The sequence below is a fragment of the Mirounga leonina genome, unplaced genomic scaffold (assembly GCF_011800145.1).
Source record: "Mirounga leonina isolate KUSES-001 unplaced genomic scaffold, KU_Mleo_1.0 Mir_170, whole genome shotgun sequence".
NCBI classification, from domain to species: Eukaryota; Metazoa; Chordata; class Mammalia; order Carnivora; family Phocidae; genus Mirounga; species Mirounga leonina.
In genome coordinates this window covers 27,068,826-27,084,642 of record NW_023270433.1, presented here as the reverse complement: position 1 = coordinate 27,084,642, position 15,817 = coordinate 27,068,826, and the positions used below count along the sequence as shown (strand labels likewise).

The following is a 15,817-nucleotide window of genomic DNA, read 5'->3' as shown; positions in this document are numbered from 1 at the left end:
TGAGCACACAGTTGCTGAGGGAAGCTAGAATATTAGCATAATGTCACAGAGCCCATAAGAGATGCAGCCAAGATTTCTTTCAGCTCATGTACATTTGACTACCATTGCTTACAATGTCCAACACATCCCAGGACAACTAAGGGTAAAGTGAAGACAAAATGAATGTGTCATTTTTCACCCAGTGAGCAATACCTTAATAAACACTTCTGGAAGAGAAATTTTCTAGGGGTGGAAAATTTTCTAGGGTAGGATAAGCTCTTAAAAAAAAAAAAAAAAGCATGAATAGCAGAAGGGTTGGGTTCCTATGACCCCCAGGGAATCAATCTTTTAATTTGTTAACTGGGATGTTTTACTTTTCCTCTGGATATCTATTGAAGTGCCCTTCATACTCAGAAATGAAAAAGAAAACTAAAAAACCCAGGCAGAATGAGCCAGTTCTTATTACTTTGGTTAGTTTAATAACTAAAGCAATCTGTTAAGACCTAGCTGTGAAAGACCCAACGGAGTATTGGTCTCACCTCAAAGTGAAGCTAGGTACACTTTAATTTTCAGACTATTACAGACCATGCAAAGAACCCAGAGGAAATGGGAGGACTGTGTCTTTCCTAAGGGAAATAAAACTTTATGAGACCAATTTGACCTAAAATGAACTATTATGTTTCTAATTCCAAAAGAAGATTAATTTTGAGCCAGGTACACTACAAGCTGGAGGAGGAGCCAATCAATGATTGCTCTGAAAAACAATGATTACAGACCTACCAAGCATACAGGTCACAGTTCCATATTAGTTAGAAAAGTACATGAGCCTGAAGAATGCCTCTATGTTAAATATTTTTTCTGTGTTTTCATCCTTAATATCCCCTGGACAAGATTCCAAAGGTTCCCAAGTGCCTGGAGAATAAATTTTAATTGCTTAATGCTACATTTAATATCAAAAAATGGCAAATCTTTTTTTTCATCTCTTTCTGACTACTGCACCCCTATACACTGTTTTCTTGCCTAGAAGCCCAACTGACACATTTTGCCTCATCCTGTTACCTAAGACTTTTCCCCCTCAGCTCATCAAGGCCAAATTCAACTGACAAGATATAAAATCTTATCCTGGCTCTTTCTCAGATGATCTCCTCTTCTTTGAAGTCTGTTTGTACTTTCTTTTGTCGTTTGAATAAAACATGTATAATGATTGAGGCTTCCCCCAAGGGAAGCTGATGGTTTCCTACCAACAGACCTCACTACTGTGGTGATGTGCTGTGGTGTGGTGTGATGTGATATGGTGTGGTTTTATCAAGGTCCACATTCTGTTCTTTTGCCCCATAGACTCAAAATTGATTGGTTAAAACAAGAGGCTGGATCTCATTCACAGGGGTTGATTCACACTCACTCACAGATCCTATTATGAAGCAGAGTACTGTGCTTTACAATGAGAAAGAATGGCTGATGGAGAGTAAGCCACTTAACTCCTCTGCTCAGTCCATTCTCTCTTTCAACACAAGTGACCTGGATGCCCAGCTTCTCATTCTCATCAGAAGGGATACACTGAACCAAATCAAGGGAGTTATTTATGTGAATAGTATACTTAGTAGAGTCAGGCTAATAGGAATTCCAGATTCATCTATCTCTACATTAAGGACACCTTCCAATGGGACCACAAGACTTGGAATCTGTTGGATGAGTACTGCCTCTCACTGACTCTGGGGACTTCTTTTCATTCTCCATTACTGACCAACCATTTTATGCCTGACTTTTCTTTAGCTAGATTTAAAACTTTATTTTGTAAAATTTTTGATCTAACTAAACTTTAACCCATTTTTTTTCCTTTAAGTGCCTTTTTTCCTCCAATCCATTGTGTGTTGTTTTTATGGAGTCAAAGCCAATTTTCCTTTATTTTTACATTTATGATAGTCCCCTATATTAAAACTACACTTTCTTATCAGAGCTCCTACATTGGGATATACCCTATATTGCTCTCTAGGATTTTTATATGTGTTTTTATTTGTTCCCTTTAAACTTAGGCTTTAGTTAATCATATTCCTCTGTATTTTACATTATTTTCTTCTGTACATTATTTTCCTCAGTCTTTACAAAGCCTCCTATATTCTCCCATAATCACTGATTCCACAAAACACTTACGTGTTTGATTTGTCCCTAAAATGCATGTACCTTGTAAAATATGTATTTTAAATTTATATGTAAATTTTATGGTGCCATAAATCACAATATTACTTACTTTTCTTAAAGATTTATTTATTTATTTGAGGGGGGGGGCTGAGAGAGAGGGAGAGAGAAACCCAAGCAGACTCTGTGCTGAGCACAGAGCCCAACTCGAGGCTTGATCTCATGACCCTGAGGATCATGACCTGAGCCGAAACCAAGAGTCAGATGCTTAACAGACTGTGCCACCCAGGCGCCCCTATTGCTTACTTTTTAACACCTCTTCAGGGATCTATTTATGTTGCTGTATGGAATCTAGTTCATTTGCTTCTCATTTCTGCAAAGCGTTCCATAATGCATGCTTACATGTGATAGAACCATTACTCTGATGATGGGCATCCAGGTTTCTCCAACCTCCTTTGTCACAATGCAATGATGAGCATCCTCATGCTTATCTCCTTATAGTCCTGTGCAAGAACTTTCATGGAACATATTCCCAGGACTAGAATCATTGGGTCCTACACAATTTTAATACAACCGGAGAGTTTTCTAGTGTACTCTCCCAACAGAATCTATTTCCCCATATGCTTGCCAACTTTTAGTATCATCTACTTTTCCATGGCTGTTTTCATGAGCATTTTTCTGATTTTTGAAGTGTGAGAATCTCTCCATATATTCATCAGCCATTTAGGAAATCCCTTCCATGAATCACTAATTCATATCATTTGACCAGTTATCTATTGGTTTAAAGCTTTACCTTTTGGGTTAGCAAAAGAGTTTTTGGTTTTTGTGGTTTTTCTTTGTTTCATTTGTATATTCTATCAAGAGGGTTACTTGTCAGTTTTAGATATTGTAACTCTCTTCTATAGTCCGTTAATTTTATCTCTGATGCCCCTCAAAGAATTAAACCCAAGTTTTGCTTCATAGTTTATGCCATTTGGATTTTGTTTTAAAAGATTTTTCCTCCACCATAAGTTCACAAAGATTTCCTATATTGTCTTTTATTAATTTTGCAATTTCTTTTTTCACCTTTAAATTGTTAATTCATCTGGTTTCCACTTTTATGTATGGTAATACAAGGATCTAATTTTTAAAAAATTTTTTATTGTTATGTTAATCCCCATACATTACATCATTAGTTTTAGATGAAGTGTTCCATGAATCATTGTTTGTGCATAACACCCAGTGCTCCATGCAGAACATGCCCTCCTCAATACCCATCACTAGGCTAACCCATCCTCCCACCCCGCTCCCCTCTAGAACCCTCAGTTTGTTTTTCAGAGTCTATCATTTCTCATGATTCGTCTACCCCTCCAATTTCCCCCCTTCATTCTTCTCCTCCTGCTATCTTCTTCTTCTTTTTTTTTTCCTTAACATATATTGCATTATTTGTTTCAGAGGTACAGATCTGAGATTCAACAGTCTCGCACAATTCACAGCGCTCACCATAGCACATACCCTCCCCAATGTCTATCACCCAGTCACCCCATCCCTCCCATCCCACCACTCCAGCAACCCGCAGTTTGTTTCCTGACATTAAGAATTCCTCATATCAGTGAGGTCATATGATACATGTCTTTCTCTGATTGACTTATTTCGCTCAGCATAATACCCTCCAGTTCCATCCACATCGCTGCAAATGGCAAGAGTTCATTCCTTTTGATGGCTGCATAATATTCCATTGTATATATACACCACATCTTCTTTATCTATTCATCTGTCGATGGACATCTTGGCTCTTTCCACAGTTTGGGTATTGTGGACATTGCTGCTATAAACATCGGGGTGCACGTACCCTTTCGGATCCCTACTTTTGTATCTTTGGGGTAAATACCCAGTAGTGCAATTGCTGGATCATATGGTAGCTCTATTTTCAACTTTTTGAAGAACCTCCATACTGTTTTCCAGAGTGGCTGCACCAGCTTGCATTCCCACAGACAGTGTAGGAGGGTTCCCCTTTCTCTGCATCCCTGCCAACATCTGTCGTTTCCTGACTTGTTAATTTTAGCCATTCTGACTGGTGTGAGGTGGTATCTCGTTGAGGTTTTGATTTGGATTTCCCTGGTGCCAAGTGATGTTGAGCACTTTTTCATGTGTCTGTTGGCCATTTGGATGTCTTCTTTGGAAAAATGTCTGTTCATGTCTTCTGCCCATTTCTTGATTGGATTCTTTGTTCTTTGGGTGTTGAGTTTGATGAGTTCTTTATAGATTTTGGATACTAGCCCTTTATCTGATATGTCATTTGCAAATATCTTCTCCCATTCTGTCGGTTGTCTTTTGGTTTTGTTGACTGTTTCCTTTGCTTTGCAAAAGCTTTTTATCTTGATGAAGTCCCAATAGTTCATTTTTGCCCTTGCTTCCCTTGCCTTTGGCGATGTTTCTAGGAAGAAGTTGCTGCCGCTGAGGTCGAAGAGGTTGCTGCCTGTGTTCTCCTTTAGGATTTTGATGGACTCCTGTCTCACACTGAGGTCTTTCAACCATTTGGAGTCTATTTTTGTGTGTGGTGTAAGGAAATGGTCCAGTTTCATTCTTCTGCATGTGGCTATCCAATTTTCCCAACACCATTTGTTGAAGAGACTGTCTTTTTTCCATTGCACATTCTTTCCTGCTTTGTCAAAGATTAGTTGGTCAACTAATTTCTTTCATGAGGGTCCATTTCTGGGCACTCTACTCTGTTCCATTGATGTATGTGTCTGTTTTTGTGCCAGTACCATACTGTCTTGATGATGACAGCTTTGTAATAGAGCTTGAAGTCCAGAATTGTGATGCTGCCAGCTTTGCTTTTCTTTTTCAACATTCCTCTGGCTATGTGGGGTCTTTTCTGGTTCCATACAAATTTTAGGATGATTTGTTCCATTTCTTTGAAAAAAGTGGATGATATTTTGATGGGGATTGCACTGAATGTGTAGAATGCTCTAGGTAGCATTGACATCTTCACAATATTTATTCTTCCAATCCATGAGCATGGACCATTTTTCCATTTCTTTGTGTCTTCCTCAATTTCTTTCATGAGTATTTTATAGTTTTCTGAGTACAGATCCTTTGCCTCTTTGGTTAGATTTATGCCTAGGTATCTTATGGTTTTGGGTGCAATTGTAAATGGGATCACAAGGATCTAATTTTACCTTTTGTCCATCCAAAAAGACATTTTCCTAACATGATCTACTAAGCTGCACTTCCTCATTGCTTTGGGGTGACAATATTATGATTTATCAAATTCCTGTATACACGTGTCTATATTTGAGATCTCTTTTCCAACGGCCTATTTAAATGTCCTTGAGCTATTATCATAATATTTTTATTACTCTAGCTTTGCAGTGTCTTTCAAATATGGATGCTCCCCTTATTTTTCCTTTATAAAATTAACTGTCCAAGTTGTATACTTTTATTCTCCCACATAAAATTTAGGATGAATACTCATATTCCTCAAGAAATTTCAACTAAACTTTTGAATACATTTAATTAAATGTATAGACTAATTTGGGAGAAAATGGCAGCCTTATATTTTTATCCCATATATTAACATGCTATACTTTTTCAGTTACTTATATTCTGCTATGCTATTTATTATAATTTTTAAATGATTTCTTTTTTTTAATTTATTTTATTTTATTACATTATGTTAGTCACCATACAATACATCATTAGTTTTTGATATGGTTATCCACAGTCCATTGTTTTTGTATAACACCCAGTGCTCCATGCAGTACATGCCCTCCTTAATACCCACCACCAGGCTGACCCATCCCCCAAACCCCCTCCCCTCTAAAACCCTGTTTATTTCTCAGACTCCATAGTCTCTCATGGTTCATCTCTCCCTCCGATTTCCCCCCTTCATTTTTCCCTTCCTTCTCCTAATGTCCTCCATGCTATTCCTTATGTTCCACAAATAAGTGAAACCATATGATAATTGACTTTCTCTGCTTGACTTATTTCACTTAGCATAATCTCCTCCAGTCCCAACCATGTTGATGTAAAATTTGGTTATTCATCCTTTCTGATGGCTGAGTAATATTCCATTGTATATATGGACCACATCTTCTTTATCCATTTCTGTAAAGGTCTTGTGCATACTTTACTAGGTTAAAACTCAGATGCTTTATATTTTTTGTTAATTTTATTGCATTCATTTCTACTATGTTTGTTAATCATTTATTATTCTATAGAGAGGACTACTGATTTTTCCATTGATCTTACTACCAGAAGTCTAATCTTTGTCATTAGTTCTTATAAATTTTTTAGTATCTTTTTGTTGCAAACTTCTGTCATTTTCTTGTCTTATGATTTTGACCAGAACTACCAAGTCTATATAAGAGTGGGCATCTGTATCTCATCACAGATAATGAGAATGTATAAACTGTCTCAATTATTAGTGAATAATAATTTGCATAGGTTTATGGCACATAGTTTTCTTTCAAGATTAAGAAGTTATCTCATGTTTGTGAAACTTCAAATAGTTGATATGAAAATAATGAATTGACCTCCATCAAATTTATTTCCTGCACCTCTTGAAATAGTTACTTTTAATTGTCTTTAGTCCATTTATATCATGATTTATTTATGATGTTTACCAAATGTTTAAGGAAGGATAATCTATATATCATACAATAATAATCCCTGCTTCCTTGGATTGTTATGAATAAAAGAATTTAGATATGTATTTGGCATTGAGTAATCAATACATAAATTACTATTTTAGTATTATCATTTCTAATAAAACTATTAAAATGCAGATTATTAATATTACTTCTAACTCATTACATTGGTGGTTTTCAAACTATGCCCCTTGGAATCCTCTTAAACCAAACTGAGGGAGAAAGAGTAAATAGGGTATGAAAAGAATAGTACTTTGTCTTCTCTGGCAAACCAGTGTAACTTCAATCAGAGAAAATTCCTTCTTTGTTTTACATACTATGCTTCTGTATAAATTTGGTTTGCTAAAATGTAATGACTACATATCACTGGCTTAGTTAAATGTGTACATTTTGAATGAAAGCACTATTATTACAGTTGATCCCTAAGTGATAGTCCTTATATGAGGGGAAAATAAACAAGTGGAGCCTACAATACATAACATTATGTGTCTCTGTGATAAAATTGGCTTTTTAAGTACTTTTAATTTATTTCTATTAAAAAACATTTATTTGAACACATAAAAAACAGTTACGTGGACACATATTTCAGCACTGTATTGAGGTAGTTACTGGAGTAATATAAAGATGTGTCCCTCTCTTCTTCAGTGAGGCCACTGTCCTCAATGAGGCTATGTGCAGATATGTTACCAGCAGACCAAAAGGAGCTCTAAAAAGAGATTGGATTAAACAGGACTGCATTGTAATTTTGATGGGCCCTGAACACTTCTGCCTTCATGGGTCCTTTCTTCCATGAAATAATATTAAAAGTTATATTTTAAATCTGCTTTGATATAAAGATAAATATACTAGTATTATATACTAAAGGTCAAAAGTTTATTGTGTTATTCAGATTTTAAAAGAAATAAAAACATTTTCATAGGCTTCTAACAGTATGGTAGGCCTACTGTGCCTAGTGCATAAGTTGGCCCTGCAACCATGGGCCAAAAATTCAAATACATATACAATCCCATCAGGTATTATAAATGAGTGAAATCAACTGAGAATAACATCTTAATTGGCAACTAATATTCACCTCCAGTGACAAGCAGATAAGAGAGAGAGGAGGGTAATCTCGTGGAATGGAGAACATGCTTCAAATCCAATGGGCAAGTTGTAACGGAGCTCCATGATGGAAATAGGTCTAATGATTTTAAATATTATAATTTATTTGAAGACAAGCTGAAAATATAGATTTGTATACCATATCTCCTGCTTGTAAAATGTTGACCTCTAATTCAAATTTAAAACACAGTGCAGAATACTGTCAAACAAAACACATCTCTCTGTTGCATCCAGACTATAGACCACTGATCTGCAGTCAATATGTTAAGAGGCAGAATTAGTAGGAATGGAAATAACCTGGTTTCAGATCCAAATGTCCTATAATCAAATGTACTCTCTCTTAACCCTGAGAAAAATCAGGTTAGGATTCCTGCTCTAGTGGCCTGGGCTTACAGTGAGAAATCTGCCCCAGAGTTATACATCCAAATATAGAACTGCAGTAACAGAGAATATGATTCTTAAAAGAGGTAGCTCTTGCAGATACTGTATTAATAAATTTCTGTTCTACCATCCATAGAGTGCTGTTCAAGAAAGGGTATATGTAATATGGAAAGGACCAATGATTCCACGTTGACAGAATTTGTCTTTGTTGGGCTTTCTGCCCACCCAAAGCTCCGGACAGTTTTCTTTGTGCTAGTTTTGTGGATGTACCAGATGATCCTTCTGGGAAACGGAGTCCTTATCTCAGTAATCATCTTTGATTCTCACTTGCACACCCCCATGTATTTCTTCCTCTGTAATCTTTCCTTCCTGGACATTTGTTACACAAGCTCCTCTGTCCCACTAATTCTTGACAACTTTCTGACAGTAAGGAAAAAGGTTTCCTTCTCTGGGTGCATGGTTCAAATGTTTCTCTCCTTTGCCATGGGGGCCACAGAGTGTGTGCTTCTAGGCATGATGGCACTTGATCGCTATGTAGCCATCTGCTACCCACTGAGATATCCTGTCATCATGAGCAAAAATACCTACGTGCCCATGGCAGCTGGGTCCTGGGTCATTGGGCTTGTTGACTCAGTGGTGCAGACATCTCTCGCAATGCAGTTACCATTCTGTGCTAATAATGTCATTAACCATTTTGTCTGTGAAATTCTGGCTATCCTAAAACTAGCCTGTGCTGATATTTCAATCAATGTGATCAGCATGGCAGGGTCAAATCTGATTGTTCTGGTTATTCCACTGCTAGTAATTTCTATCTCTTACATTTTTATTGTCACCACTGTTCTGAGGATCCCTTCCACTGAAGGAAAATGTAAGGCCTTCTCCACTTGCTCAGCCCACCTAACAGTAGTGATTATATTCTATGGAACCATCTTCTTCATGTATGCAAAGCCCAAATCTAAAAGCTCTGTTGGTGCCGATAATCAAGACATCATTGAAGCCCTCATCTCTCTCTTCTATGGAGTAATGACTCCCATGCTCAATCCTCTCATCTATAGTCTGAGGAACAAGGATGTAAAGGCTGCTGTGAAGAACATGCTGGGTAGAAGAAACTCTGATGGAACCTGATTACTGATTTACACTATGTGACTGAGTATCCAAAGCTGCTGCAGACACAAAATTTGAAAAGAGAAAATTACCACGTGAAAACCAATTAACCACATGGAATTCAGTATCATCTGACAGGAATTAGGAATACTTAAGGAATACTTAAGGTAATAGATGATATCACCAGGAACCAAGTGTTTCAACCAAGCAGAAAACTGCTGAATAAACGTAGGGTCATGAGTTTTTAGTCTGATGCACTTTAGGGAAGATGAATTTTTAGGGCACAAGAATTTTTTGTTTATCAAGGGAGGCAGAAAACATTAATGGAGAGAATACTGAATATGTAAACTATTTAGCTTTGAATCTCACCTCCACATCTACTTAATTAATCTATTAGCTATGCAAGTAGTTTAACTTCTCTGAACCTCAGTTTTCTCATTTGTTGTAAAAATTAAATGTATCAGCTTATTCACCCAAATTTTGCAGCACTTACCTGACTCTAGAGAAAGGGTCTCAGTTTGAAAAACCAAGGAGCCAGAGGAATAGGGAGAGTTCGACTATAACCAGGTTTGCTTGTGGTGATTATGGATCACCAGACTGATGGCATCTAGCCAGGATATAAAGCAAATTTAAACACCAATGATGGTGTTTGCTGCTGTAGATGGTGTGACTCTTGACACAAATATTACAGGTAATGTCTTTACAATATGAGAAAAATCAGGGCAGTCATTACTAACTATATCCCAAATTTTAGGGAAGAAAGAAGTAAAACTACTGAAAGGAGGGCAAGTAAGCTGCCCAAGAGGTAGAAAGAGAGGCATGGCTATGTAGTGTCACAGAGCACAAAAGGGAGAGTCTCAATAAGTTTAAAAGGGACTGTCGCAACTCTAAGAAAAGAAAATGGAAATGCAGACATTGGCAATATTAGAGATATTAATGCAGAGAAGAGGGACTATGACCCACTTGGTTCAGGAATGGTTTCTGTAGGGCAGACTGGAGAGTCACCAGTGGTACATCCAAATTTGTGATAGGATCAGTAGGACCCTAAACAAAGATGAAAGTGTGATACTTTTACTGAGCCAAGATAGGAAATTCTTGTAACTATCCCTGGACAACTTCCATGAGGTTTCTAGAAAACTGGGAAAAGGAAGGAAGAGCCCTCTTTCCTGTTGCAGATTATTTAAAAATGAAGCAACCACTTCAGTGACTAATGTTTACTGTAGCTCAGGAACAAGAATACCTTAAATATCATTTATGTTGCATATATATTTAATCTTCATAAAAACCTGAAAATATACATATCTTATAAAATAATGTGTAGTCCAAAAAAAAATTATACAAATTGCCCTAGGTCCTACAGGTAGGTAGTGGCACAGTGGGGACTGGAGCACAACTAAACAGACTGCAAATTTCATACACTTCTCATCACCCCATCATGTATTTCAATGTTTTAACTGCTAGAAGACCTTCCTATCTATCTCTCTAGCAAATACACAAAGGACAATTTCCAGCACTATATGACCTCTAATTATTTAAACACGAGGGTTCCAAAGAGGCCAATCGACCTAGGAAGACATTGTTTCTTTTTTACTTGTTATCTCACACCCTGGTAATCTCTTCCCACAGGAATATAAAACACAGTCTCATATTTACACCTGAGCAGGAAACTACATCTCAGAGGACATCATTAAAAGTTGACTGACCTACTTCTATCTGATTGCAAGGTACAAATAGGTTACATAGGGATGGGATCCCATGCTTGCAACAGTCTAAAAGTCAAGCTTGTTAAAGCTTGTAACTTTTCAACAACACTCTTCCCACCACAAGTTTTCTGGAGGGAATCTGGGACTGTTCCTAAGAGATTCATTTCTCCTCCTTAGTTACAACTAAACAGTAAAGAAAAGAGTATATGAGATCATCACGTGGAAAATTCTAAAAGTGGAATCATTTTATTCTGTGAAGAAAAAGCATTCCTCGATGCATTGCCATCACCAAGTTATTAATAAAATATAATTAGACAAGGTAAAGAATAAATATTCTAATAAAAACATTGAGTTAGGGTCAGAAGTGATAAACTAATGGGAATGGGATATTATAGCACATATATTTTGTTTAGTTACATAGAATTAAAGAGATTTGCCACAGTCCTCACTCCTCCATATTGCTTTAGACCCAGTTTGCTTTACTCAAGTATAATCATTGCATAGCAGTGAAGATGTTTGAATTTGTAACTCCCAAGAGACATGAAGTCATGCAGACAGTCCATTTTCATCCTGGGAAATTAATTGAAGACCCATATAATTAATGTTATGATTTTTTTAATCTTTTTTTTGTTTAAAAAATAGAATTTTTTTTTGTTTGAAAATAGAATGATCTAACTTTTGAAATAAAGAGTACCTTTTCTCCAATAGTCACATAAATCCAGGACAACCATAGGGCAGGACACTATAATGGAGAATCCTGAAGCACCTAGAGTAGGATTCAATAAGTACTAAGATTTTTCTCTAACTCAGAATTTACATAATCTATAATGACATCTAAATATGGCACAAGTGCTCAGTTCAGGACCAATAAAGTGAAAATGGCAAAAAAACAAAGAATGGTAAATAAAAAAATCATACTAATCAGCACACCTTTGTAACAGGACTATTCATCACATCAATTCAGAATCACTGAGGAATAATCATGACTACCCTCAAAGAGCAACCTGTTCTCCTAGGGTACTTTTGGGGGATACACATGAACAAATTATTTGTTCATCTGCAACTAGATATGTGAACATCCATGACTGAAATTTTAATATGCAAAATTCCCAAGGTTTTTAAGAGTAGCAATATGATATATATTCATGAGATCATCAACAGAGAGAATATCTGTACTGAATATAACACAAATGTATTAATACTACCTAGCACCCAACAAATAAAAATTTATCAGTATCTGTCCCTTTGGCATCTGGTGGCATTGGACATAGGAATCTGCAGTGAGAAGGGAATTGGGCCATGCTCACCTGCCGACTCTTGTTTCCTGTCAACCCTGCTCTCACCCACTCCCACTCCACACAAAGCTCCAGAAGGAATGAAAGTGCTATCTGGCTGCAATTGAAACTCTCACATATGAGCATGGGAATGCCAGACTTGACCCTTGAAAGTATGAGCCCTACTTCTTCCAAATGTATTACCTTTACTTTTATAGGAAAACTGCTGTATGTGAAAGTAGAGAACATGTAGTCAGATGGCAATATCATCTCTCATTTTCAGACAAATTTCACTGTCTAGAAAGTAATCCTCACAAGATATCAAGTTGTAGCCATTTCCCAGTTTGACTATGGATGTTAAACTAAGTCCTGACAAGAGATGATACTCAAAAAATATTTAATAAGTAAGGCATAGGCTACAACAAATCAGAACAGAAACCCAGCTGGAAGCATATTAGGCTATAAGCAGAGTAGTAGTTTGATCTGTATCACATTTTAAGAAGATCCACCATGCTATCTGGAGAATATATTGAAGGGCAGCAGAGTGAAAGCTGAGAAGCCAGTTAGGAGCTGTGGCAGAAATGCCATGTTAAGCAAGAGCTCGTGACTTGTCTAAGCTGTGCATTACTGATCTTCGTGTCTCCCATGGCTTTTTGGTCTTCCAAAGTGCCTGTTGAGTTAAATTGACTTGAATACACTTATCAAGAAAAATAAGCCTCCTCTAATTTAGATGGAGTTATCTTAAATCATTTGTCAAGGTTTTGTGTAATCAAATTCAAAAAGTTATATAATTTTGTCTCACACAAGCAATCTGTATTTTCCCCAACTCATAAAAAAATAGATTCCATTCTTTGGTGGCAGTGATTCACTTTGATGCTCTTTCTATTGATTTTTATAGCTTCATATTGAGGCAGAATGATCATACGTCTGTTTTATTTACCAAAACCTACTGAGAGTGATTATTTGTAGCATCAACATTAGGCAAACTATACTCAGATTCACTGACTCATAATCAAATACAATGATGCTAACTGTCTTCTATGGAGTACCTATTAGATACCAAAAACCATGAAAAGTACTTTTTATCACATAACAGCCTAACAATGTAGTTATAACACTCACTTTACAACTCAAATAACTTACTCAAGGTCAACAAGCTACAAGTCAGGAAACTGAGGTCCTAACACATGTGTATCCAACTCCAAAGTAAAATGCTTTCTATAATAGAAAAATGCATATTTAAAGTCATTGATATAATTAAAATAGCAAGCACTTTTCCTGAGTACCTAGTATGAATCCATAACTATATTAGGTTCTTCAAATGCATTGCCTCATTAATTCTCAGAATAATAATATCAGGTAGGAATTTTTAAGTTCCTTATTTTACAGACATGGAACCTAGGGTTAGAGAGGTGTAGTGACCTCACTGAGGTCACAGAGGTAGTACTTGACAAAACTGGACTGTCTAACTCCAGAATCCAAGGTTCTCAACCACCTCACTCTCTGCCTCCTAAATTGCAGAAAATACTTCGCTCCTGTAGAATCAGGCAAAACCAGTAACCAGAATATAATACATAGGAGAGGTCCTTATTTATCACAAAGAGCCTCATAATCCTAAAATATTCTCTTCAGTAATACATGTTCTTAATTATTTTAACCAAACACATGGGGAATGGCTGAAGGAACAAAGAATTGTAGCCTGGTGCAAGAAAGACTCAGAGGGAGGCAGCTCAAGATGATGGCATAGGAAGACCCTCAATTTACTTCCTCCCATAGACACTACAAACCTATAGCTACATATGACATAACTCCCTCTGAAAAAGACCTGAAAACTAGCTGAACACCTCCTCCAGAACAAAAGATAAGAGGGCCTCATCGAGATAGGAGAGGCAGAGATGTGGTCTCACCAAAAATCTTACCATCTCTCTGCATCTGTGTTGTGACCCACAACCAGGAGACCAGGAGAGATGTTACAAATATAAAGTTTCTCCCTGAGAAGCAAGTGTTTGTGCCCCACATTAGGCATCTTAACTCTTGGGAACTGCAAGAGAAAAATGAGCTCCCAAAACATCTGTCTTTGAAAATCAGTGGGGCTTACATCCAGGAGAACCATAGGGCTGTAGGGAAATGACACTGCTTTTAAAGGGCTTATGCACAGACTTGCTTGCCCTAGGACCCAGCACAAAAGGAGCAGTTGGAAAAGCACCTAGACCAAATGCGAAGGAGATTCATTTACTAATCTTAGTGTCTTCCAGAGGAGCAGGAGCCTATTAGGACTCTCTCAGGAACACAGGCACTGGTGGACCTCAATCTTGCCAACACTGGTGCTTGCACTGCAATTTTTACACTCTTCCACTAACCAGCTAGTGCTGTGGGTGGACCCGGTCCCTGTGACAAGCACCCCACATCCATGCTTCCCCCACAGCCCCAGTAAAGCCAGTGGGTGTGCATAGCCCACAGAAGGACAACCTTTATGTGCCTGGCTCTGGTGGCCAGAAAGGATTGCATTTCTGGGCCCCATGGGTTTGAAACAATTGGAGAGACAGTTCTTGGCAGGCTACCACCTCCAGAGTACTGCACAGACAGAAGGCCAAAATACACTCCCAGTCTTCCTGTGAAAAAGGCCTATTTACTTGTCCTGGAGCTTCAGCCTAAGGGGCAGGCTTCAAGATGACCACACATCTAGAGGCTACAGAAGTACTCTCAGGAAACATAGGCCAGGAAGTGCCATCTTTGTATTCTCCCTTGGCCTTGCTACAGCTTGCCAGTACCTCCCAGAAAGGAGCTCATACACTTGCCTGGAGCCCTCGTTTGTGCAACTGTCTCCAAGGAGACACCTCCAGATCACCTGGTCTGAAGGTCAGCAGAGTTTATAACTGCTATCCCATAGGACTGTATATATTTGTGTAATTTAAGCATGCTACCGGAGAGTCTAGGTTCCAGTCAGCCTGAAACTAGGGGCTGATTGGGATCCCTCCCTCTGGAACACTCAGAGGACTTGGCTCTCCCTCAACAATTTATTCTTGATAGATATCTTGATAGGTATCTATCAAGAATAAATCAGGCTGCTTAGACATTCACAAAAGTTTGAGAGACAACCAAGAGGTAGGGCAAGGTTAAACAAGAAGTTTCACCTCCTACACAAGGCCACTCCTTTAAGACTGGGAGAGATAGCTATTTCACCTTACCCATAGAAACAAATAAAGAGAGTCAAGCAAAATGAGGAGACAGAGGAATACATTCCAAATGAAAGAGCAAGATAAAACTACAGAAATAAACTGTAATGAAATAGAGATAAGTAATTTACTTGATAAAGAGTTCAAAATAATGTTCATAAAGATGCTCATCAAACTCAGGAGAAGAATGGATGAACATGACAAGAACTTCAACAAAGAGATGGAAAGTATGAGAAAGTACCAAACAGAAGTCACAGAGCTAAAGAATGCAAAAACTGAACTGAAAAATATACTAGAGAGATTCAATAGCAGACTAGACAAAGCAGAAGGAA

General features: G+C 37.6%; 1 protein-coding gene across 1 annotated transcript; it reads left to right on the top strand.

Annotated features, from left to right (window-relative positions):
• The first annotated feature begins 8,290 nt into the window (after positions 1 to 8,290).
• Positions 8,291 to 12,692, top strand: LOC118017869 (olfactory receptor 13C8). The gene is made up of 2 exons (XM_035016182.1): positions 8,291 to 9,322; positions 12,677 to 12,692. The coding sequence occupies exons 1-2, from the start codon at positions 8,394 to 8,396 to the stop codon at positions 12,690 to 12,692; spliced, it is 945 nt and encodes a 314-aa protein (XP_034872073.1). The 5' UTR covers positions 8,291 to 8,393.
• Positions 12,693 to 15,817: the final 3,125 nt, after the last annotated feature.

What these genes read in the sequence shown, in the direction of transcription:
- LOC118017869 (XM_035016182.1), top strand. Translation starts at nt 8,394, where the DNA reads ATGGAAAGGACCAATGATTCCACGTTGACAGAATTTGTCTTTGTTGGG.